The sequence below is a fragment of the Trichosurus vulpecula genome, chromosome 1 (genome assembly GCF_011100635.1).
Source record: "Trichosurus vulpecula isolate mTriVul1 chromosome 1, mTriVul1.pri, whole genome shotgun sequence".
NCBI classification, from domain to species: domain Eukaryota; kingdom Metazoa; phylum Chordata; class Mammalia; order Diprotodontia; family Phalangeridae; genus Trichosurus; species Trichosurus vulpecula.
The window spans coordinates 270,021,077-270,048,333 of NC_050573.1; the positions used below are offsets into that span (position 1 = coordinate 270,021,077).

The 27,257-nt window shown below is 35.2% G+C and overlaps 1 protein-coding gene across 3 annotated transcripts in view; it reads left to right on the forward strand.

Moving 5' to 3' along the window:
- LYN (LYN proto-oncogene, Src family tyrosine kinase) overlaps positions 1–27,257 on the forward strand; it is a 144,911-nt gene that overhangs the window by 72,945 nt on the left and 44,709 nt on the right. For 2 of the 3 annotated variants that reach the window (XM_036756170.1, XM_036756178.1), the window contains exons 2-8: positions 6,036–6,172; positions 9,171–9,222; positions 9,535–9,640; positions 10,939–11,037; positions 11,156–11,259; positions 13,209–13,358; positions 15,041–15,193. In XM_036756170.1, coding sequence (XP_036612065.1) covers positions 6,041–6,172; positions 9,171–9,222; positions 9,535–9,640; positions 10,939–11,037; positions 11,156–11,259; positions 13,209–13,358; positions 15,041–15,193 — 796 coding nt within the window. In that variant the 5' untranslated portion in view covers positions 6,036–6,040. Of the gene's footprint in view, positions 1–6,035; positions 6,173–9,170; positions 9,223–9,534; positions 9,641–10,938; positions 11,038–11,155; positions 11,260–13,208; positions 13,359–15,040; positions 15,194–27,257 lie in introns of those variants that run through there. The other variant, XM_036756186.1, reaches the window with a different exon arrangement.

Consider the following 27,257-nt stretch of genomic DNA (forward strand, 5'->3'; position numbering starts at 1 on the left):
ATACTTCATCATTAGTCCTTTGAGGTAATGACTGGGTGCTAAATTATGAAGTCTTTTATTCCTTTACATTATTGTGTCATTATGGAAATTGTCCAAGTCCTGCTTACTGTGCTATGCATCAGTTCATGTAAATCTTCCCAAGTTTCTCTGAATTCTATATATTTGTCATTTCTTAAAGCACAACTACATTATATTACACTCATGGAATATAGTTAATTCAACTATTCCCCCATTGTTGAGCATCTACTTTACCAATTCTCTGCTACGATAAAAGGTGATGATATAAAACTTTTTAATATAAACACCTTTCCCTCTGTTTTCAACCTTCTTCAGTTATCTACCTAGTTGTATTGCTAGGTCAAAGGATATCTATGGTTTATCTTTTAAAATTAGAATTCCAATTTATTTCCTAGATTTGTTGGAACAATTCAGTCAACTCTACCAACAGGGTGCTTTTCTCCACCATTAAATTATTTTCATCTTTTCCAATCTATTGAAAATGAAGTAAAACACCAAAGTTACTTTGTTTGCATTTCTATTTATAATAGTAATTTTGAGCATTTTCTCATGATTATTGATACCTAGCATTTTGCCTCTTAAAAATGCCAGTTTATATCTTTTTACCACTCATCTATTGGAGATTGATTCTTGTTCATATATATTTGCATCAGTTCCCTGTATATCTTGAATATCAGACCTTTAACAAAGATATTTGCTACAAAATCTTTTTCTTAATTAACTGCTTCTTGGTACATTGATTTTGCTTGTGGAAAAGTGCTTATATTTAATGTTAATCAAATTGCCTATTTTATCTTTTGTAATCAATTCTATCCTCTAAGAAATAGAGAATTAAAAATTGTTAAAAATTGAGTAGTTTTGCAAGGTACTACCTTCTATTCTCTAATTTTTTTAAAATAATGTGACATTTAAGTCATATATTCATTTGGAATTTATTATGGTAAGTGGCATAAGACATTGGTCTAAACCCAGTTTCAGCAAACATCATTTTAAGTTTTCCCAGCAGTTTTTGTTGAATTGGAAATCCTTAACTCTTGTAGTTCATAGCCTTGAGTTTATCAAATACTAGGTGACCCTGTTCTATCACTCTGGGGTCTTGCCCCACTAGTCTGTTCTGTTTATCAACTTTTCTAGTTTTTATCCAGTACCAAATAGTTTTACTGGTTACTGCTTTATCATCTAGTTTGAGATGTAGTAATGCTAGACATCATTCATTCCTTTTCCCCCCATCAGTTTTGTTGAAATTTTTAATCTTTTGTTTCATCCAGATGTAGTTTGTTATGATTTTGTCTGCATCTATAAAGTAAAGTCCTTAGTAGTTTGGTATGGCACTAAGTCTGTAAAGTAATTTAGTTATTTATTATTATTGTCATAGCCCAACCATAAACAATGAATATCTTTCCAATTTCTTGTATTTCTTTATTTATGTAAAGTGTTTTATAGTTGTAGTAATATAAGTTTTGAGTGCATGTTGGTAGTATGTTTCCAATATTTTATGCATCTTATAGTTTTGCATGGAATTTTTCCTATTTCTTGCTAGGTTTTGTTAGTAATATATCTAAAGATTGATTCTGTGTATCTATTTTACATCCCGCTACTTCAATAAAATTATTAATTGTTTCACTTATTTTTCATTGATTTCTCAGATTCTCAATAAGCTATGATATCTTCCAGTAAAAATATTTTGAAGTTATCTTTGGCAATGCTCATTTCTTTAACTTATCTTTTTCTTATACTAGCTATCATTTCTAAAACTTTATCAAATAATAATAGTGACTGTGGACATCTTATTTCTCCATTATAATTAATGTTAGTTCTTGATTTTTAAGTAGTATTTCCAAAATAAACGAATGTTGCATTTTGTCAGACCTTTTTTCCCATTTATTAATATCAACATTTAATTTTTATTGTTTTTATTATTAATATGGTTGGTTAGGTTTACCATTTCTTTGATATTTAACTAATCCTATGTTTCTGGTATACATCTAGCCTAGTCATAATGAATAATCTTTTTATATCTTTCCATTCGTCTCTCCAATACACTGCACTTACAGAAGGATTAAACAGCATTCAAAGATGGGTAAGATAATGTCAGTAATAAATTCTTGTTTCCTATATAGTAAAAGAAGTCTATCCAAATCACATTCTTGGAGTGAATAAGAAACTTTAGGTCAAAAATCATTCATCTAAAACTTGAAAGGACCTTATAAGACATACAATCCAATACCTTCATTTTACAGATGAGAAAACTGAAGCTCAAGTAGGTTAACTAAGCCCAACATTGCATTAGTAAGCACCAAAGGAAGGATTTGAATGCAATTCCTTTGAATCCAGAGTGGGTTCCTGTTCCATGTTACCATGTTGCCTCCTCAAGAGAAAAGATGGAAATATTTAAGGCAGAAAATGATTAAAGTATTCAGAACTTGAGAATTCAGTATCAGTGATTAATATTATCTTTGGAACCTAAGCCCAGCACTCTAGACATTCTGCTGCTGCATTAAATTGTGAAATTCCCAAAGTAAAACTATGGGTCAATCACTATCTTATTTAGCCTTTAGATTCTCATACCAAGTATCAAGTTCCTGGTAGCTTGCTTCCCATTATCCCTTGCTTTCCATTATCCCTGACTTCTCTTATGCCTGAGAGCCTGCACTGGTAATGAAAGTAGTGATACTGGCTATCCCTGTAGACCTGATGATCAGAAAATGATTTTTCTGGACACTTTTGGCTGCTGGGGACAGGGCTGATTCTGTAGGTAACTTTTCTTTCTGCCCAGCATACTCATTAAAAAGTTTCCTGAGTATTAGCCCCACTTATGTTTATCTGGCTGGAAGTTTTGGGGAACCTGTCCTTTTATGACAATACTTTGCAAGTCCTTAGCAGTTCTAATTTGCATCGTGTCTGGAAATTGGAAATTAGTGATGTAGAGGTTTATATTCCATTAGGCAGAAATAAGTGGACAATAGAAAAACAAAGATACACAGTCATGTCCACCTAATTTTTTTTTTCCTGTTTGGGTAATGAAAGTCAAAACCTGAGTTACGCAAACTGGTTAAGGAAGAAAATAAAAAAGTCAACATGGCATTCTATAGAAACAACTTCATTACAGGAAGTCTTTGAAACATTTAGGCCTATTAATGAAGTTTGAGATCATTTTAATTTAGGAATATCATCATTCAATTCTGGTTTTCCCACACTACCCTTTTGCCTAATTTTACTAATTCCTTCTGTGTTGTTTTTTTTTTTTTTTAAATCTGGAGCAGGGTATCAAACTTACTCTGGGTTCTTGGGTGATTAACCACTTTACATCAATAAGGCCATACCTCCCTTTACAGTAGGGGAAATTTCTGAGCTTCTAATGAGCACGAGATAGATGGTTGTCATTGCTAGGAAGGCTCAGTCTTTGAATTTTAGGAAGTTGTGGTAAGACGATAGTTTTGTTTTCAGCTATTTCTCATTTAGTAATTGAGATTAAAGGGCAATCTTGGGGTGGGGGGGGAGAAAGACTTTAGTTTCTTTTATCATTAGAAGTAAGCAATGAAGCCTCAGGGTTTAAATTAGGAAGAGTCTCTTGGAATTTCAGAGTTGGTAATTTGTTTTTAAATGTTTTAAATCTCAGAATATGAAGAATAGTACTGGATGTGTAGTCAAGGCTCAATCTTATTGGGACACATAAGATAAAAAACATTCCATTCTTTGTTTTTCTATAAATTTCCCAAAAATCAGAAATGGGTCATTTAAAGGCTTCATAAGTAGGCAACATGCTGAAGTGATCTTAGCATGGATTCACTTATTCTTAAGAGCTGGTGACTCTCAGATCTACTTATCCAACCCTAACCTCTTTGCTGACCTCCAGTCTCATCTCTTCATTTATTCATCACCCATGCAATTAATAATACTAATTCATAATTCTTCATTTCTATTAGACATCTCGAACAGGATGTCTTGTAGACGTTTCAAACTGAATAAGTCCAAAATTTAACTTATCTTTCCCCCAATTCCCTAACTTTCCAAACTTCTCTATTCCTGTCAAAGGTAAGATTGCAGCCAAGATGTCATCCTCAACTTCTAACTCTCAAGCCCTATAGCCAATCTGTTGCCAAGTTCTGTCTATTTCAGCTTCATAACATTTCCCCCATAGGTTCCCTGCTCTCTTCTGACGCTTCTAACACCCTAGTGCTTCACCTTAGTCATAAACTACTATAATAGTTTATTCATCGATTTACCTGACATGTCTCTGCCATTCCATTTTCCACTTAGCTGTCAAAGTGATGTTTCTAAAGCATAGATCTGAACATATCACCCTCCCTACTAAATAAACTCTAGTGGATTCCCATCACTTCCAGGATCAAATGTATAAAATCCTCCGGCATTCAAAAGGTCTTCATAATCAGCACACACACTCACCTTTTCGGTTTTCTTACATCTTACGCTCCTCCTCACATACTGCGATCTAGTGACACCGCACTTCTTGCTGTTCTTCAAACCAAATAGTTTATCTCAGATATCCTAGCTAAACTCCTACATTCTAGAAGAAGCTTTTTCTGATCCCCTTATTAATTCTTGTTCCTTCCCTCTATTGATTGTTTCTGATATATCCGATGTATAACTTGTTTGTCCATAGTTGTTTGCATTTTGTCTCCCTCCTTAGACTATGAGCTCCTTGAGAACAGAGACTGTTTTTGTTGTTTTTTTTTTTAACTTTCCTTGTATTCCCAATGCCTGTACAGTGCCTGGCGCATAGTAGGTGCCGAATATTTATTGATGATCCAAAGATATATTTTCTATCAAAATCCCAGAGATATCATAATCATTCCCTTTCTCTTCACAATGGAAGGATTTCTTCATTGAACAAATAAACATGTAGGGCAAGTAGTCCATGTGTGTGTGTGTCTGTGTGTGTGTGTGTCTGTGTGTGTGTGTATGTATGTAAAACTCATTGAAAAGGAATGAAGTCAAATGCTTTTTTTTTTTATTCCTTTGTCCTAAAGCCGTCTGGTGGGCTTTTAAAAGTGACTTTTAGTATGATAATAACCTTAAGGAAGATTAGCAATGCCTAATATCTGGGGTGGGGGGAGGGAAGATTCTCATTTGGTTTCTGGACAGAAGTCCAATGTAGATTGAAGAAGAGAGGCAGAGTTGTATACTGGAAAGAGCACCAATTGAAGAAATTGGTAAACTTGGGTTCTAATCCTAATTCCACTGGCTCATTGACTTCCTACAAATCACTTCACTTCTCTGGGCCTCATTTTTTTATTCCTAAAATTAGGGAATTAGACAAAATGATCATTAAGAATAGTGAGTATGTGAATTTAACATATATTAGTCATTCTCCAAAATTTATAGCATCTGTATCTATCATTTACCATTATGAAAAAAACAGAAATATTATTTTTAAAATAACCTTTTTAACTGAAACAGAAACAGGTATCTGTGATTTAACAGCTAGACAACTCCTAGTATAGGAACTCTTTTCACCAATGATAACAACTTGCTTTTATATAGCACTGTAAGGTTTACAAAACACTTTACAAATATCATCTCATTTTATACTCACAACAACCCTGGGAGGTACATATGACTATTGTTGCCCTTTTACAGATGAGGAAACAGGCAAACAGAGGTTAAGTGACTTACCCAGGGTCACACATTTAATAAGTGCCTCAGCTGGGATTTGAATCTCGGACTTTTTAACTCACAATTCATCATCCCCTAAGTCATGTTGCCATTTAATAAGTTCCTGGTAAAGCTGTAATCATTATTAAATGAAATTACTTTTAAATTTTGTTATGTAATGCTTGAGGCCTGGGATTTGCTTTTCTGCTTATTTGATAGCACCCTACAGCTGAAGCAATTACATTTTTGTTTGTTTTTGATGGTATCTATATATAACCTTATTGACTGGGTATGCTATAAATGAAGAATTATGAATTAGTATCATTAATTGCATGGGTGATGATTAAATGAGAAAACAGTTCTAGTATGGTAAAAAGTTAAATGCTTTTGTGTTTCAACAGGAAATATGGGATGTATAAAATCAAAAAGAAAAGACAGTTCAACTCACGATGGAATAGATTTGAAGACCCAACCAGTACGTAATACTGACCGAACTATTTATGTGAGAGATCCAACGTCCAATAAACAGCAAAGGCCAGTAAGTAGATAGTCTCAGGGGAGAATTCCAAGAGCAAGATCCAAGCATGGCTGGCATAATTAAAATTCAATTGAGAACATATGCATGTATCATGATTGATTGGTTCTCAAATAATTTGTTTTGTAATTCAACCATTTTATGGGCATGTAAACAACTTTATAGATACCTGGCCATTTATTGTGTAATGATTTCTATTGTTTTTGCATATTGAGAAAATTATTTTTTATATCACTGGTGGCAAGAAAAATTTCAAACTCAAGAATGAGTCTCCTATTCTATAAAGGAAACAGGTTTATGTTAGAATATGTAGTGAGATTAGCACGGTGCCCCTAAATGCAAACTACAAGAAAGAATGCATCAAAAATATTACCTAGCAACTCTTCTTTCCTTCCTATCTTTTCCTTGTACTCTTCTACCCATCCAAGCTAATCAAGGAAAGGAACCCCTTAATTTTTAGTACAGTAAAGAACACTGTAGATCCTTTCTTTATAATGAATTTTAAATATATATATATACATATATATATATACACATATATTCATTCTTGGGTACTGGAAGCCCTAGGTAAGCTTTTACAACAATCAAATCAGTGATGTTTTATTTTCATTCATTCCAGGAAGGCTTTGGCTAACAAAGAAGTAAAACTACATTTCTTGGGAAAGAAAAAAAGTTTAATACTATTGACTTTAAATGTACTTGATGTTAAACCTCCTGTGTCTTCCCTTCATATCCTTTCCCCACCAAAAAAATCAATCACATACTCTTTTATAGCATGGTTTAATAGGATCATCCAGTACCTAATCTCTAAGAATATTTTAAACAATATCTCTACAATGTAAGATACTTGAAATGCTGTACCATTTCTGTAGTTTCCTGTCTCCTACAATCAATATATAAAAATGTAAACATTTTGGTTTTATTTAGTAATTCTTCAGGTACTAAAAATATAAAGAAGTTTTTTGAGGATTTATGACTTAGAGGAAGATTTTTTGAAAGGAAGGTTAAGGGTGACTGAATTGAGATGTGGAGGGAGGTGAGAGAGCACAAAAATTAAACAGCTGCTTATTTGGGTTTTTAAAAAAGTTTTCTTGTATGAGTAAAAATCTCAGGCTTATCATGGAATTGTATTTGCCACAGTAAAATAATTTTCTTTATGAATAGAAAGTCAAGGAAATATGGGGAGGAAAGTGAATGATTCCTGTTTCTTTCATTATGAGATGCTAAAATTCCCATGCAAAATCAAATTCCTCCTCCCTAGCACAGTTCACCATAAACTGAATCTGTTTTAAATCAAGTGCTTTTTAATTTCAGGTGTGGAAAATGTTTTCATTTTCAGTCTTGTTGGACAACAAATACTAGGTGAAGGAGAATATTAAAATGTGCTTAATTTATTTTTTAAATAAGAAGAAACAACATGCTTCACTTTATAAAAAAGTTTTATTTTCAGTAATAAAGAGGTAAAAAATTCACTTAATTTAGAAATCAAAAGTAGCTAAATATGGTTGATAGTTTAATTTCCATAATGTACAACTCAGTATTGTATTTCAGTTGGCACCTTTGGCTTTGTGGGTAAAGATCATGATTTCAATTCCTTTATTATCAGGTGGCTTTGCTTTGATTGATGGCCAGAACAATTACTTAGAAGCTAGACCAATTATTATGAAAATACGTGCCATTGGTCATAAGGAGAAATGGACAAAAGCATCAATGAATACTAAAAATCATTAGCTACAACTGGAAGGACAATTTTTTTTAAAAAGGCATATTATGTCATGGAGAGATGGGACAGTGTAGTATCAAGGAGAGAGTTTTAGACTTGGGGTCCTGGGTTTGAATCTAATCTCTGACATTCATTGTACAATGAGCACAAATCACTTAACCTCTCTGAGTCTAGGTTTCCTAATCTGTAAGATGGAAATAATAACTGGAGACCTACTTTATAAGGTTATTGAGGGAATCAGGTAAGATGATACATGTAACGACTTCATAGGTTTTTAAGTATTCTATATAAATGATATGCTGTGATTACAAAAAATAGTGTCAAAAGCTAATAATGCATATTACATGAAGGCTGTCTCCTTTTATAAGTATAAATTAGTGACCTATTTGAAAATCATTCAAAGAGGCAAACTCTTTTAATAATAATGGCCGTATAATATGATTTGCTACTCTCAAGATTTTAGTCCTGTTTTTTCATCATTAGATCATTTCCTCCAAGCCTTATATAACAAACAATATATTAATTCTACAAATCTTAATGATCAAGAAATTAAGTATAAAATGGATTCAAAATAATAAAGTGTACTTATAGCTAAATTAAGTATTTTAGGCAGGTAAAAAAGCCTTTAGCATTCATGATAGAATTCCATCAGCCTGGGGATATCTATAGTAGTTGTTTTTTTTTTAACATGGTCCATACTTGTGCCACTTATGTTAAATCATTTTAATCAGATGATCAATGGAGTAAAAAATTGAAGGATATGTGATCATTTTACATTCACTCTATCTGTCTTTCAAGAAGTACTAGGAGCTTCCTGAGTCATTGTACCACCTTTGTGGGGCAAGAGAATATATCATCAGAATTTACAGTGACTAGGTGCATATTCCTTCCCCTTCTTGTGAGAAAACCGAAACAACCTACAGAATATACCACTGCTACTGGTGATGGGTCAGAGTTGGTCATTAAACATTTCTCTTTGAGTGCTTGACACCACAAGCAGGTGGTTTCACATTGGTGAGAGCATCCATTTGGCACTTTATCCCCTCTCCTCTCAGTTTCCCATACACCTACCCTTGGTCCTGACCAATCCCATGAGCTATTCCTGCACATAGCTTTTCAGAATTTCTACTTGTATTTTTCTCTTTTTTTCTTATTTATGAAAGCATCAAATTCACATCCCAGTTGCCACTGTTAGCATAAAGGCATTATATGGAACACAGATGTGACCCAGAAAAGCTATTACTATGCAGAGACGCTTAACACATATTCTCTTTGTAGGTGCCCAATGCAGACTCTCAACTTTTACCAGGACAAAGGTTTCAAAATAAAGGTATGTTTTCATCAGAACATCCATGTGTTTTTAAAAACACTTCCAGATCTTTGTAAAGTAACTTCACCTTAGCTTTTCGTATATGCCCTAGGCTGTTGTAATTAATTATATTTATCTGTTTCTCCGTGTGTATTTTTTTTTGTATTTTCTGTGGGTCCTTGTAGACTGTCCACTCCTTGCCTCCAAGTGCAGGAGCCATGTATCTTATTCCTTTAAAAAATACTTCTCTATGTCTCCCAATAAATGGGCACTTGATCAATGTTTCTGAGGGTTTATCTTTTAGGTGTTTTCACTTGAGTTATTCATTAACAGATACAGAAGATCAAGGGGTTGTGGTAATAGCCTTATATCCCTATGATGGCCTTCACCCTGATGATTTATCCTTCAAGAAAGGAGAAAAATTGAAAGTCCTTGAAGAGTGAGTATGTCCACATTGCAACTTCTGGCTTTTGATTCCCATCAAAGTCTTATACACCTGTCCATTTTATCCACAGCTTTTACCTTCTAATAACTGAGTGTTAACCTAATCCTTGTCATGTGAAAGTGAAACTTCACAACTTTGCTACTGGTACAGTTTGGTGCTTAGATAGGGCAAGGTCAAAGTAACTATTTTTGACTTTTAAGTTGGGCTGCTAGAATGCTCTAGCTAGTTAGTCTCACTTTGTAGAAAAATGTCATTTTTTTGCCTGTTCTACAACTTTAGGAATTTTTTTGTGTCTGAGTAGAATCCAAACCCTATTAAGGATGCTACTTTTTACTTTAAAAAATTTAATTTGGTATTATGAGTCTAAAGTAAATAAGACTCTAAAACCAACCACTCTAATTTGGAAGTCCATACTCAGCATCAATATTATATACTCTATCTCATTTACTTAGAGTAGTTAGAAGACTAACTTCTGAACTGAGAATAAGACATTCTACATGTTTTAATCCTAGGTATCTCTAGCACATACCAACATGCTTTGGATACATATGTTATCATTTCAAGAACTGAATAGTTTTGAGGAGGGAAAACTATAAACATCCTCATGTGTATTGTGGTTAAAGACTTCTTTTTCTGCTCTGTAGTGGCATCAAGAAATCTAAGGAGCAGGCAGTTCGTACTTTTAAAGGATTTTAGAGAGCAGGCAAATCACACAACTTCATTCTCATTTTTTTGTTTCCCCTCACACAGACACACATAACATATGGTTGGCTCTGTATATACAACTTCTTTGTAAAAACTGGAGAATGAGGAAATGACTCATTACATTGGAATTTTTTTTATTCAAAGTTTTTCCATAATGAATATTGCTATGGAAACCAGGTAGCTTAATAAGGGAGTTAATACAACAGGGAAAGGGGACATTTGCTCACTTGTCTCATTTTCCTTTTCTTTTTAAATTTGTCACAGGAATAGGGATAAATTTCTCTTAGCTGAATTGAGATAAATAACTGACTTATACCCGAGTAGCAATAATGTATTTATGTTTCTAAAATATGGTAACATGATGTATTAAAACTGCTCTGTTTTAACACTAAACAAAGTGACCAACGTGGGGTTGTGAGTCAGTGCTCAATATATAGTTCATACTTAATCTATGTTTGGACTCAAGAAAGAGGAGAGTGATGTTTGTACTAAAATCTGGGAGTTCTCGGTTCAGTTTACCAAAAAGTGAAAAAACCAGTTCTTCACTTATTGGTACGAACATTCTTTTATGCATATTTTTGTTCCAGGCATGGAGAATGGTGGAAGGCTAAATCTCTTTTAACCAAGAAAGAAGGCTTCATTCCCAGCAATTACGTAGCAAAAATCAACACCTTGGAAACAGAAGAGTAAGTTCTTCCAAAGTCTCATTTGACTGATGTACTGCCTATTGTATTTTTTACCTTATTTATAAAATTCTATCCCAAGGAAATACCATCTATAAACTTTTTCACATTTCCTTTTCAGATGGTTCTTTAAGGATATAACTCGGAAAGATGCTGAAAGACAGCTCCTAGCACCAGGAAATAGTGCAGGAGCATTTCTCATCCGAGAAAGTGAAACATTAAAAGGTGGGACACATTTCTTTTGTTTTACAAAATATTATTCCTGAAGCAATACTGAAACTATTTTAAACTCAACTAATAAGTCAACAGATAGCAAAAGCCTAAGGCTTTAAAATTTGGGAGATTATAGAAATAGTAGGCATTTACATTGTTACTTTGAGGAGAGGTATACATTTTTTTGGACCAGTTCAATGTAGGCTTGTATTGCTTAACTGTGTTTTTTGATTTCAAGAGAAGGTTTAAAGTGGGAGAAGGAGGAGGGATAGAGAATTGGTATGGAGGAGAGAGCTAATGATAGTGATACAAAAAAAGAATATCAATTAAACATTTAAAGCTGCAGAGAAGAGAAGAGATATAGGTCCAGAAGGAAAGCAAGAAGACAAGAGGAGACAAGCAGGAGAACTTTGAAACTAAGGTGCTGAATTTATTATATAATTTTAAAAACCAGCTGTAAATGATGGAAATTTGAGTATTTGTGTGCAATCGTCCTTGCTCTTCTTATATAAGGAAATGCTTGTATATGCTGGTATTTGTCAAGTTAAGAATTACAAAAAAAATATTTTTTAAAATGGTTACTTATGCTATAAAAATAATTGTGCAAACTATTACAATAAAGGCCACTTTATAAAGATGATCATTTCTTACAATGTGTGAGGCTTTGAATTATTTTTCAAACATTTTATAAAGGTAGCTAGGTGGCACAAAGGATAGAGTGCTGGGACTGGAGTCAGGAAGAGCTGAGTTAAAATCCAGCATTAGAAACTAGCTGTGTGACCCTGGACAAGTCACTTAACCACTTTTTGCCTCAGTTTCCTCATCTGTAAAATGGGGATAATAATAGCATCTACTCTCAAGGTTGATGTAAGAACTAAATAAGATAATATCTGTAAAGAGCTTAGCATAATACTGTTGCATAGTAAGTACTATATAAATGTTAGCTATTAATGAAAGAAGTTAAGTCAAGAAGTTATATTTCTATTTATTTTAAAACAAAATATTTTTTAAAGAAAAAGGCCATAATGAGAGAGCAAAAATAGTAGGTTAAATAAGTTTCTTTTAAAAGTTGATACTGTATACCTTTTAAAAAAATTCCAAAAGAATATTTTAAAATATTTAGACCTTAAAATTTGTTGACTGGTATGGTGGGAAACACTTTGAACTTACGCTAAGAAATAAGCTAAATTCTCCAAACCCTTTGACCTAGAAAGCCCACTACTAGGCAAATACCCTAAAGAAGTCACAGGTTTAAAAAAAGCCCCAACAATATATATATATATATGAAAATATCATGCAGCACTTTTTAATAGAAAAGAACTAGAAGCAAAGTAGATACTCAAAGGCTAGGAAGTAGCAAGACATGTGAGACATAAATGTAATGCAATATTACCTTGCTCTAAGAAGAAATGAATATGATGACTACATAGAAGTATGGAAAGACATAAGAATGGTCTAAAGTGAAGTACGCAAGACCAGGTAAACAATGTGAACAATGACTACACTGGTGCAATTGGAAAGAACAACAAAAACAGTAAAAATCAAAACTGAATCCAATGGAATTATACTAACCAAGACTTGCCCCAAAGAACATACACCTAGAGGCATTTCCCCCAGCTTCTTTGCAGAGACAGGAAAATTATGAGTGTGGGATACTGAATCTAATGTCAGAGTTTCTTTTTGATATGTTGGTTATTTTAGTGAACTGACTTTTTAAAAATTCTTTGTTATGAGGGATTGCCCTCAAGGGGAGAACAAGGGGAAGTATATTGGGGAAAATATATGATGTAAAGATAAAAGATCAATAAAGTTTCATTTTTAAAAAGGGCAAGTAGGAAAAATTTTCAACTTAATTTACATTTATCATATTTAATATCATTCATTTTCTATAATGTAAAGTAAAATGAAAATCTATAACTATTTTTTAGCCTTACTAAAGTCATTGCTTTATTTTTCCATAGGAAGTTTCTCTCTTTCTGTCCGAGATTATGACCCACAGCATGGTGATGTTATTAAGCACTACAAAATTAGAAGTCTGGATAATGGAGGTTATTACATATCTCCAAGAATTACTTTTCCCTGTATCAGTGACATGATTAAGCATTATCAAAGTAAGTAGAAACAGTAAATACTACAACATGCATTTTTAATGATTAATAATAGTATAAAATGCTTTTTCATTTTTAAACCTTTAGCTAGTTCTCTTTTAAAAAAGCAAATGCTTCTTCAGATCTAATAATGTGGATGATCTAGAAGTATCTTGGGATGCAAATACCCATCAGTTAGCATCCTGGATACTACTATCAATAAGAAATACTTATCTTTATATGTTGTGCTATCCTAATTCAGGGATCAGAAAGAGATACCAGTTGATTGAGTTTTATGCAAAGGATTCTTTTCCTGGGAAGCATTATGAGGAGTTTTAAGATTTTCTTTTAAAGGAAAAAAAGATAGAAATGAACATATATTCTGTATAATTGAGGTTCATCATTGTGGTACCCACTGTGTGTTCCCTATTTCTGCTGAGGACACAGATGTCTAATCATTTAGTTTCACAATCTCATCTTCTTCACCCCCCATATCATCTGTCTTCTTAATTCTACTCACTAAGCCACCATCCTACTTCAGGTCTTACTCACCACTCCCCTGAATTATTACATTAGTATCCTAATTGGGCTCTTGATAGCTACCCTCCTTTCTCAAGCCCATTCTTGCCATAGCTGTCAGAGTTCTTCAGCACAGTTCTGACCATATCATTTACCTATCTCAAAAGCTCTAGTGACTTCCTATTGCCTAGAGGATAAAACCCAAACTCTCCAGCTTGGCATTGAAAGCCTGTCCCAATTATGTTCCAGACTGTTCTTTTTCAGATTTACTATACAGTATTTTCCTCCAATGGACTCATTCTGAAGTCCAGCCAAGTTGGCCTCCTCCCACATCCTCCTATACAACATTCCATTTCCCATGTCTGTTCCTTGGTGCAGGCTCTTCCCTTGGACTAGATTGTGCTCCCTCCCTACCCCCACCTTGTTTAAATTCTTTATTTATGTGCTGCAACCTGCTGATACTCACTATGTACCTTTCCATTTTCTCCTACTTGGTAGTCAGTTTTAATTCTCCATAAACTCTAGCTTTCCATGAGTTATAGCCATATAGCATCAATGGAACATTGATAATAAAGAAGGTAGACCTTTGTGTCAGGAAGAAGTTTGGGGTCTTTAAAGATGGTTTGCACTTTCTTAAAAGTAATCAAAATGGTTCCCTTCTCCTCCTGTTTAATTCTAGGCTTAATTCTTTGTCTTTTTTTAGTGTTTGTCTCACACACACACACACACACACACACACAGAGTCAATTTCTATAGATATTCCATCTAACTATTTGTCATATTCTAGACAGTAAACATTCTTCCTTGTTTTTTTCCTGTATGGAAGCTTAGGCTAAATGATTCTGTTCCTTTTTGAATGATTCCCTATTTCATTCAGCAGTTTCTGCCAAATACGTATGATATCTGCACACATGCACGCAAGCACCCCCACATATACACACACATGCACAACAAAGCAAAACATAATTGGGCAATCAAATAAAAATATCTCAAAACAATAACAAGAAGAATAACCCTGTCTTTTCATTTAGAAATGCCCCAAATTAATACCTATTTCAAGGGAAATCCTATAATTATTTATAAACTAGGGCCGATTTGAGGGAAACACTTTTAGTCTAGAATATAGAATTTCCGTATATGATGCAATACAAAATACTATTTTAATGATATTTTTCTTTAAAATTTAGAGCAGGCAGATGGTTTGTGCAGAAGGCTTGAGAAGGCATGTATTAGTCCAAAACCACAAAAACCATGGGATAAAGATGCTTGGGAAATTCCACGTGAATCAATTAAACTGGTGAAGAAACTTGGAGCTGGACAATTTGGAGAAGTCTGGATGGGTGAGTGGTCACAGGATCATATACATATCTTTCCCACATCATAGATTAGATTATTTGGAATGTTAAAAGTGTAACTGGAGAATAAGACTAAGAGCAGTTTCTTTATATCTTTCTTAGCAAGTGTGATAATACAAAATATTAAGTAGTATCAGTGACAACACTTCAGTTGCCTTCCCTTTACCCAAAGATAAGGAATAGTCTGGCAAATACATCTTTTTTCCTTCTTTAGTTGATAAGATACAGGGACAAGAATGAGTCCTATCTTGTATCCGTTTTCCTTTTGAATGGCCATTTAAAAGAGAGAAATAGGAAATTGTGTTCTTGTCTGTTTTGCTACAGATTTTGAATGACCACTTTTACCTAAGCTAGATGAACTGGGTAAATAAGGTCAGGAAATGTATTTCTATTTCATGGATAAAAATAATATGGATTCAAAGCAGGTTCTATATGTAGTAAAGTGAGAGTACATGGAATATTTGAGGAGCGCTAGGACTGAGGCTGAGGGAGGCTTAAGTAAGTGATTGATCATACAGGGAGTGAATGAAAAAAGAAGAATTCTGCCATTAGGAGACTTCATTATTCTACCTTAATCATTTCTATCTCCCTTTTATTCTTTTAAAATAAAAAAATACTGCAGGGATACAGCAACATTCATACATCAAGGCTTGAAACTTCGAGAATTTTTTGCATCATTTTAGGTTTGTAACAGAGAAGACTTTGGGGGGGTATAATGAATGCCCTGAGTACCTGAAGAGAAGGGATATGAAACAGGAGGTTAGGAAGACACAAAGACAGATTTTACTTGCTTTCAGGTTTTCTTTTGGAAAAAATGGGACCAATTCTAAAATACTCTCCTATAAGATCACTACCACTTACCTTAGGTAGTTCTATTGCCACCTACCATTGGGATCTATGAGGAGTGATTTCTCCTCTATTGACTCATCCCCTGGGATTAGTTTTGCCAATTTTTCCTTCTCCTTCCTACTGTGTCCACTACAACACAGCCCAGAGCCTGCAGTACAAAATTCATTTCAACAAATTTAATTCAGGAAATGTTTCTTAAACACCCGCTTTGTGGAAATCATTGAGTAAGACACTGTAGGGGCTAAAGAAATGAACTTGTCATCATCCTTCTCTTTACAGGGCTTATAATCAAGTAGGGAACATAAGATACATTCACAGTTAACTCTAATTGTGGATTTACAAGGCAGAATGTGATGTATGCTATAAGAGGTACGGAGTGGGGAAATTACTTCTTACTGGTGAAATAAAGGCATAGAACCCGGAAAAGCACAGGTCATGCTTTGGGAATGATGAGTAGTCTTTCTTGGTTAGAATATAAGGTTTATAAATAGCGGCTAGTGATATGACTGGAACTAATCTAATATTCACTAGACTGGGGAGAATTTATAAACATACAGTCTCACCTTATCCAGTTAATTCCAGTGAGGCTGGATGGGGGAAGTACAAAGAACTAGATAAATGAGAGTTGCTTCAAGTTTGGTATAGGCCTAAAGCATTAGAGTCTCTTCTAGGCATTCCCATTCCTTGTAGGCAGCAGATAACCTTGGGGTCACTGAAGTTTCTTGTCAATCCACCGCATTTTTGTTTATATACGTGGATTGTATTATCTTTCCTCTAAGATCCCTAGGAGAAACAATGGTAATAAAAATAGCTAACATATATAGCTTTGCACTTTGTATAGATGGTTGTTTGACTCTTAAAACCAGAATGCATGGCTGCTATTATGTTCACTTTATAGATGAAGAAACTGAAAGCAAGGGAAAGAGAAGTTGAGTGACTTGCCCATGATCACATATTTAGGGAGCATCAGAAGTATAATTCATACCTAGGTTTTTCTCTTTTTTACATTTTATTCTCTCTCTCTCTCTCTCTCTCTCTCTCTCTCTTTCTCTCTCTCTCTCTTCCCCTCCCTTCCTCCCTCCCCACTTCTGCCTATTGAGAAGTCAAGACATATGATACCCATTACACGCATGAAATCATGCAAAAAATATTTCTACATTAGCCATGTTCCCCAAAAAGGCAAGAAAAATTTAAAAAGAGAAAAAAATATGTTTCAATCTATACTCTGAATCTATCAGTCCTCTGTCTGGAGGTGGGTAGCATTTTTCATCAAGTCCTTTGGAGTTGTGGTGGAGCATTGTATTAATCAAAGTTACTTAGTCTGTCACAGTTGATTATCTTTACAATGTTATTGTTACTGTGTACATTTTTCTTCTGGTTCTGCTCGTTTATTTTGCTTCAGTTCAGATAAGTCTTCCCGGGTTTTTCTGAACACATCCTTTTCATCATTTCTTATACCACAATAGTATTCCATCACATTCATATACCACAACTTGTTCAGTCATTCCCCAATTGATTCCCACCCCCTCAGTTTCTAATTTATTGCCACTACAAAAAGATCCACTATAAATATTTTTGTACATATGGATCTTTTTCCTTGATCTCTTTGTGGCATAGACCTAGTAATGGTATTGCTATGTCAGAGAGTATACACAGTTTTATAGTTCTTTGGGCATAGTTCCAAATTGTTCTTCAGAGTGATTGGACTAGTTTACAACTCGACCAACATGGCGTTAATGTGCCTATTTTCCCATATATCTTCCAGCATTTATTATTTCCATTTTCTGCCATCTTAGCCAATCTGACACATGTGAGGTAATACCTCAGAGGTGCTTTAATTTGAATTTCTTTAATTATTAGTGATTTAGAACATTTTTCATATAACTATTGATAGCTTTGATTTCTTCCTCTGAAAACTGCCTGTTCATATCTTTTGGGTATTTATTAATTGGGGAATGGCTCTTATTTTTATAAATTTGGCTTAGCTCTCTATATATATTTGAGAATTTATCAGAGAAACTTGCTGTAAAGTTTTTCCTCTTTCTTCTAATTTTGGCTACATTGATTTTGTTTCTGCAAAGACTTTTAAGTTTATATAATAAAAATTAGCTATATTATCTCCCATGAATTTCTATATCTCTTGTTTGAAAACCTAGTTCTTTCTGACCTCCAAGTCCTGTGTTGTTTGCATTTTGCAGTGATGCCTTTGCTCCTCAAGATCCTCTTCTCTTTCCAACCCTATGTGGGTTGCAGTTCTTTCTCAATTTACTCCCCCCTCCCATTTCAATAATAAATGATAAATGGGATTATGTCCCAAAATCCAGATTGGATATGTACTTTAGATATTTGCTGAGGGGAAAGAAGAATATGATTATCAGAAAAGAAAACAATAAATGGGAACTTAAGTACAATGTATAAAGTAATTTTTCTTGATTTTATAAGAGACCTAAAGATAGTCAATATTGAAGTCAGACTAAAAACATGTAAAAGTGTAATTTTGCACGTCAGTTGGGTAGGAGTGCTGAAGAAGCACAATGCCATCAATATTTAAAACAAGTAGCCTCCAAATTCTACCACTTGTGGGGCATCTGGCTTTAGAGATGTTACTGTGCGCACTGTTGTCAAATGAAGCATCTAGGTCACTGACTGGGGGGAAGGGAGGAGCTGGGGTGTAGCATTCTGTGTACAGACTTTTATTATCAGTCAGGAAGAACAAGTATCAGTGAAATTGTGGGTATAAATGATGAAACAGGAAATCAGTTTTTAGGAAGCTCTGCCAATATGTAAAGCTAGCAGTTTAAGGGGGATATGACAATGATTATCTCTTGTATTTTCCTTGAATTTTCTGTTAGGCAAGTCCAAAAATACCGCTATTATGAACCTGATGATTGTTCTCAGAGGTTTGGGTTCTGAATTGTTAGGGTTAAAGTTAATACTCTCTCCCATCTCACATATAAGTCATTTTAATCTCTAAAAGTATAGATACTGCCTATGCTAAGGATTAACAATCTGCAACTCAGGTTCCTTGGTCCTAACAGGGACCTGGGCAACCCAATTGTTTTCTTAATATCAGCTGTACTACCCCTTTCTGCCCAATCCTTAACCTCTTATATTCAAAGAATCATAGAATGTCAGAGCTATTAGGAACCTTAAAGATCAATGTTGTCCAATAACTTTTTTTTAAACAGATGAAGATGCTGAGGCCAAAGTCACACAACTAACTAATGGAAAATCTGAGAATTTAACCCAAGAATCCTAACAAGCCAATTAACGTTCTCTCTACACTTATCAAATGAATTCTTCCATGTGTACTTTTTCAGTGGATAGCATGTTGAATGTGTGTGATACTTTTAGCATTTTGTATCTTCTTCCCTGGCTCTTCTTCCTGTAAAGATTTCCTAAAAGTAGAAACCTTGGTCCTTTTCTCTCTCTTTTCCTCTCCTCTGAATCCTCTGCCTTGGTGATTGATTTATCCAACAGCTTCAATTATAACCCCATGATATATGACTCCCAGACTTTTATTTTCAACTGTGATTGACTGGGCATCTCCACCTAGATGTCCTTCCTTTCAGTTATGCCATAGATTCATAAATTTAGAATTTGAAGGGACTTTAGGAATTGAGTCCCACTGTCCCACCTGTCTCCATTTTACAGATAAAGAAACTTAAGAAGTTTAAGTGACTTGCCTAAGGTCACATAGGTAATAAGTGACAAAGGTGAGATTTGAACCCAGGTTTCCTGACCACAAAGCCAGTGCTTTTCCTAGTCTATCATGTTAACCCCTCCTCATATTTCCTCCTTAAACCCCTAAACCTGCTTTTCTTACTGATTACCTCTTCTATTCACGATACTACCCTTAATGGCTTCCAGCCACTCGAACTAACAGGCATAAAATAGGACTGAGGATTCCAATGTGAGTGTTTGGAAGCTATGAATTTGATACCATTAAGAGATAAAAGGTTCGCTTTGATACTGTCTCCAAAACATGGGTCATGGATCACAGATTTATGTTGGAAGTAGATGTTAGAGATCATATAATTTAACCTCCCATTTTACAGGTGAGGATACTGAAGCCAGGAGAAATAAAGTCATTTTTCCCAAGGCCTTAGATAATAAAAACAGAAATAGGGTTCTAACCATTGTCCTCTGAATCTAAATGTGACATCCATTCTGCTCTACCAAGCTCCCTCCTCATTATCTCTGTCCTCAAGGGCACCTGTGGCTCTCTAGGTCCTCAAGTGCAACCCTTTGACTGAATCCAAACTTCACAGAACAAATGCCAAAATTTCCCTACTGCTGATCTAACTTTTCACAGTTGTGAAAACAAAGAGGATGTAGAGGGAGATTATTACGGCTATGACATGCTTATGTGCATTTGAGATGGACAATGAGCTGGGCCCAGGACTGGATAGGAGAAAGGGCCAGGTTTCATGGGGAACATTTCATGGCACTCTTGACAATCTCAAGCTGCTCTCTTCCACAAAAATCCTGTTTATTGGATTGGTTTGTTTGTTGGTTTTTATCACTCATCTTCTTTTGGTGATGTTCTATGGTTCTGAATTTTAGGAGATACCACAATCTTGAGAGAATCAAAGTTGAACTGACCTCCAAAAACAATGGAAAAAAAATACATGATTAATGTAAGGCTATGTAGTATATAATCAACAGTGACTTGTGAGGAAGGAATTACAAGGAAGGAAAACAACATCAAGGACATACAGAATCAGCAAAAATCAGAGGGTGGGGTGAGAAGGGAGGGAATCATATAAAGAGAGAGAGAAAAACAGATTCACAGCTATATTAATATGCCTGAATTTTTTTTTTAAAAAGTGGACCTGCCACCATTGTGTTGGGTAGGATCCTTCACAGAAGATTCCTGGAAGGGTGAGAATTGCACAGAATGGGAAAGTATAAAGGGGTTGTGGTCAGCATTGACACTGGAGGTCTACACTAATGAGGTCGTAGATCCATCTAAGTATCATGGATATTTGTGTGCCTTACTAAATAAAAGCTCACTGAGAACGAATAGGTAGTTAGGCTGTCTAGCGACTAGAGCCCTGGATTTAAAGACAGGAATACCATCTTTCAAATACTGCCTCAGATTCTTACTAGCTGTGTGACTTTGGACAATCACTTAACCCCTCTGTGCTTCAGTGTCCTGATCTGTAAAGTGGAAGATTTGGACTTCATGGTCTCCAAGGTCCTTGCCAGTTCTAAATCTATGAACCTATGACCTGGGACTCTATGTTATTCATCTTTGAATTTGTTCAAGTGTTTATTTCTGGGCTTTCCACATAGTAAACTCTCAAAAATATGTTTATTTTTTTTTAAAAAATGAACCAATATTTTTAAAATTCAGAGTATTTTAAATCTAGGGACTCAGAGTTGGAAGGGCACTTAAAGGTATTCTGACCAACTGCCTCATTTTACAGTTGAGGAAACTAACCCTCAGAAAGATGAAATGATTTATCCAAAATTACATGAGGAGTAGTGGCAGAGCCAGTATTTGAACCTGAGTTCTCTGACTTCAGATCTAAGTGTCAGTTCTTCTACACCATGATACATAGTCAAACCTCAACGAACGTGTCAAATATTTTTAACTGAATTGTTTGAAGTTAACAAAATTATAATTTTGCAGCAGAAAAAACACTAGAGATCACCTGGTTAGTCTTAGCATTATAAGGGACCCAGAGGCTGTCTAGTTGAACCCCTTCATCTTACAGATGGGAAAGCTGAGTCCCAGAGAGGCTTCATGACTTGCCCAAAGTCACACAGGTAGTAATTAGGAGAACTAGAATTTGAATCAAAGTCAAACTGGGTTTCAGATCCAGTGCTTCTTTCTCCCAGACACATAAAACATGTATTCATAGAAACACAAAAACATAGGGTTGGAAAGAACCTTGAGTCATCTAGTTCAACCCATGACTGAATAAGAATCCCTTCTACAGTATCTGTGATGTCATCCAGCATCCACCTGAAGACTCTTAGTAATGAGGAACTTCTATGCTAATTTTGTATAGTTTTAATCATTATATGGAAAGGCCACATGGTATAATGGAAAGAGGAATAATATTATAGTCATCCTGTCCCTTACATATGCTGGCTGTATAACCATGGGCAAGATACTTAACTTCTACTTAACTTCTTTTTTTAACTTAAACTTTTCAGTGCTCAGGTAACTCTTTAATATTATAAATTACAGAACAGTTGTCAGTTTGTATTTTTGTTTTTCAGTTGTTTCAGTTGAGTCTGACTCTTCGTGCCTTGGCAAAGATACTGGAGTGGTTCGCCATTTCTTTCTCCAGCTCATTTCACAGATGAGGAAACTGAGGCAAGCAAGGCTAAGTGACTTGCTCAAGGTCACACAGCTAATAAGTGTCTCAGGTCAAATTTGAACTCAGGTCCTCCTGACTCTAGGCCCAGTGCTCTATTCACTGAACCACCCAGTTGCCCTATAATTTGCATTACTAGAGGGATTTTCTTTATCTGGCACTCTCTATCCAAAGATAACACAGGTCCAGGCAAGGAAGTTATTTTTATATGTGAATACACACATATACTGTGTGTCTATTTAAAAAAAAAAGGTGGGGGGTACAGATTTATAAAATACCTCACTAAATATGAGATAGAAGTTATTGCTGACTTACTCCTGTGATTTTGGTCATGACCCAGAAAACTTCTTTGTAAACCATGAAATAACTTCCATGTATACTGAATACATTTAGCATAGAAACAGTACCAAAAGAATGTAGCTTGTATGATTTAATGTAGGTAAGAATTATTTCTCATTCTTACTGGGAACATGAGAGCTAAAAAAAAAATAAGATATATGCAATTGAGAGTCTGAGTAATGTGTTTTTAAAAAGAATCTACCAAGAGAGAGCTTTGGTAAGCAGGGAAGCTTTTCTTATTTATTATAAGCAAAAGCTGAGCCTTTTAAAAAGATTTCCTAATGAGCCAAATGAAAAAACAGACATTTTTGTTAAAAATGAGAAAATTATGCATGAAATAGGGGTAGTTTGTTATGGCTTGTAATATGTTTGTCTGAAAAAGGTAATTAATAAATACTAGGAAGTGGCCAGTTCAGGGGGAGGGGGGAAGAATAAAGAGGCTGTTTCTCCTCAAGATGTTTCCTCTTGTTTATGCGTTTTTCTTGATGTCTAACTAGGGTGAAATGTTTTCCTCTGTAGATTGTTACATTGTGGGGAAAATTATTGTACAAAAAGCTAAGCACCACATTTCCTCTCACTATTTGGTTCTGAGTCTTCTTTGCTAAAGAAAGAGAAATTCTTGTAGGTGAAATTTCAGTTTGGGAAAAAAAAGGTTTTGGCACCCTCCCAACATCCTTTTCATGTGAGGAGCTAGTGCCTACCCAGAGGTCCAGTTGTTACTTAAAAAAAAAATCATATAGAGAGGCGGCATAGCTCACTAGACAGTTGGCTCCAGACCTGGAAACCTGGGCTTATGTCCTGCCTCTAACACATACTGGCTCTGTGGCTTAGGACAAGTCTCTTCACCTTTCAATGCTCTTCGCAGTTCTCTAAGACACTGCATTGAAGAGAAGGTGTTCACCTGCCATGGTAAAGGGGTTTTCCTCATCCCAGAAGTTCCCTATGCCATTGAAATCACATACATAGTTCTTATCACCCCCATAAAATTAATCCATTTTCTAAATAAGCTGCATGCATAAGAAGAAAAACCTTGATTTTTCAGTGTTATTTTGTTGTTGGTTAGTCATTTTTCGGTTGTATCTGATTCCTCATGGCCCCATTTGGACTTTTCTTGGCAAAGATACTGTAGTGATTTGCCATTTCCTTCTCCAGCTCATTTTATAGATGAGGAAACTGAGCCAAACAGGGTAATGTGACTTGCCCAGGGTAACACAGTGTCTGAGGCCAGATTTTAACTCCGGTTTTCCTGACTCCAGTGTTTAGCAAGTATAAATAGGTTGTCTTTAACAAGCACATCCAAACCAGTTCAGGCTTTTCCTTCTGCCATCTTCAACTGTCATCCAGTGTCACTCAGCAAGAAAGTTTTTATCACTTCTTGGAATGATCAAAAAATCCATTTTCCAGTTGTGTTGATAGCCGAAAGCCTGGTGACTTCTATTTTTAAAACTAGAGGTCTCTAGTAAATAACCTTGGCAAAAGTAAGATTTGAGTCTTAGTGCTACATGAACGGGCCCAATACATGTGATTATGAACTCATCCCATCATAATGAATTATTATTATTTTAATGGCAACAACACCCCAGAGAAATATGTAATTGGTGTTGGTGATTTGTTCTTGACGTGACTGTTTTACTGATTATTCTGACTACAAGCCTTATTAGTATACTTTAATATCTTTAGCAGTTACAGTGTTTCCTGATAACTTTTTTCCTGACCTTGGGAAGCAGTTTTTATCTCCCATCACACTGAATTGACTGGTAGTAGCTAGTAGCCTGGGGTTTTATATTGTGCACCTGTGCACATGTACACACGTGCGCATGCACGTGCGCGCGCACACACACACACAAACACAATGGTCTGTGTTGCTTTTCAAAAAGGAAAAAAAATTATTTTTTAGCTACATCTGTTTTTTTTTAAGCTAACTGAAATAATGTAACTGAGTCTTTTGGCAATTCCGTGTAAAGCATTTTAAAAGAATTTGTAGCTTAATCCCTTCTGGTTTTGAAATATAACACCAAAAGCCTCCTTTTTTTGTAACTTGCTTTTGTGTCTCTTTTATTATAATTTTGGTGGAGATAAATTTGTTTCTTAGGAGAAAGACCGTATTTTTAGGTTTTATGGGTTTTTCTACTGTAATACAAATTAGTTTTATAACCTTATGAGTTATTATTTTGTTTAGGTGGCTGTTTGGGGCAAATGACCTAGGGCATGTTTTTATCAGTTTCGTATTTTCTGTCTTTCCTATATGTTGTGACTTGTGTTTCAGAGTACAGGCTTGACTTTTCAATAGTAGCAAGCCATACTAAATTAAAATAGAACATAAAAGGAAATCTTTCAATAGATAAATCATTTTGATTCCTTGCTGGCCAGTAGAAAATAGAATCACCAGGTGGCAATGCAGACAAACTCCCACCTCATAGCATTAGGTGTTTCCTTGAAAATGAATAAGGTGGAACTGTGTTATGGAGGGCTGTTTGTGCAATAAAGTGTTAGGTGAGAACAAGAGAAGCATTTCCAGCCTACCAGAATTTCTTCTCTTCTTCCTCCTATAGTAGACATTTAAACATCTTGCCATGCCTGTGTGTTTTTTTAAATAAGCTTTATTAAGGCCTGTTTTACATCACAGTCTGATTATTTCTGAATACTCTTCTCACCTCCTGGGATTGAATCATCCATTTTAACAAGGAAAAACAATTTAGCTACAACAGGCAGCTCAGTGACTGACTGCTTTTGACAAAGGCCTTACTTTCTGTCTTGGGAGTCCCCTACTCCTCTGAGAGGAAGTGTACCTCATCATCCAGGACCTCTGTAAGTTTTCCGTTATTTAGCATTCAGCTCCCTTTAATGATCTGTTCATTCACGTTGTTGTCATTGTACGTGTTGTTTTTTTCTGGCTCAGCCACACCCATTTTGAAGGTTTTTAAATGAAAGCATTACCACTTAACATATCTGTAATGCTTAAAGAAAGCATTGCACTACAAGTGATTTCCTGTAGCATTGACCTGGTTGATGGCATTAAACTTAAGGCAGATTGCAAAGTAGGTAAAAATTATTTGGGGCACCTTCCTTTCATCCTCAGGATAAGGATGGGCTAAGCATTGTTAGTCAAGGGTAGTGGATTTTGCTTAAAGAAAATAAATACCCAAATCCATCCCTCCATTTAGGAAAGTGATGTAATAGAAGATTGTCTGCATATCTCTCCCCTGGCGTTTGCTTATGATTCTCACATGCTGCTTCCACCATCACCAAATGCTGGAGCCCCACTCCTGAATAACACCTAATGTCTTATCATGTCCACAAAACATACATAGCAAACCCTTAATAATACATGTTAATTTTTTAACTGAATGACTGTGTTTGAAGTTAATAGGATTATAGTTTTAGGATTGGAAGGAAAACTAGAGGTTATGTAGTCCAACAAATAAAAATTGAATTGATGAATGGAATATATATCCTTATAGTAATGTTATTACTTTTGCCCTTCCTTTTCAGAGAAAGAGATATCCTTATTCTTCACTGAGACCAATCCTCTTCTACCTATGCCTTGTTTCTCAGTCTCATTTGCTCCAGGACTTTTGCCCAGTACTCTTTCTCTCTGTCTCATGTATTGTGAACTCTTGTGTTTCAAGCATTTTCCAAGATCCCTATTACCTAAGTTGTTAAATAATAAAGGCTTTTGCTTTTCCTGCTTCCCAAATAATATGTGTGCATTTTAACAGTTTTCTTCCATAGATAATACCGTAGTCCTGTTCTCTGAGACTCATTTTTCTTATCTATAAAATTAGGGACTTGCATTAGATTAACCTGGACCCCTTTGTCATCAACCCCTCCTCAGAATACCATTTTTTAAATTCCTGAAATAAAAACATAGGATTACCAGAGAAACCAATTATATTATAATGAGTTATCAGAATTTAAAATAAAAAAGAGTTCTTGGATCCCAGGTTAAGAATCCCTGCAGCAGATGATATCTAAGGATCCTTCAATGCATTATTGTTTCTATTACTGTTTCATTCTGCATCACTCTTATGATGGGAATTTGGGATATACTATCAGGCTAGGGGAGGACCTTGTGGAGTCTTAACATTTACTCTACTTACATACGTGCCTGTCACTGCTCTCACCATTTAGGCCCTTCATCTTTTCAATTCTCCCTGCTTCTTCCACATTCCCCAGGCCTTCTCCCTCACTGCAGAACAGGCAACCAGAATGGAGTATTTGTCAAAAAAGAACATAGACCTTGAACAGTTAGATGAAAAGGAAAACTGTTGTTGCTCAGTTCAGAATAGGACGAGTTCTTCCCCTTCAGAGGGTGGAAAAAACATCATCTTTCTGGCAGTAGAGAGATCAAAGACTCTAGAAATTCCTCAGCTCTAAGAATTAAGGGAGAGTAGGTAATGGGAAAGTTGAGGAATTATCGAGGAGTTAGGTAGAGAATCTCCCTGGTAACAAAAAAAATTGAATTGAATCCCAGTTTGAGGCATCAGGGAGGTATCAGTGTAAGTGAAGACAGAACTGATAATTTTGAT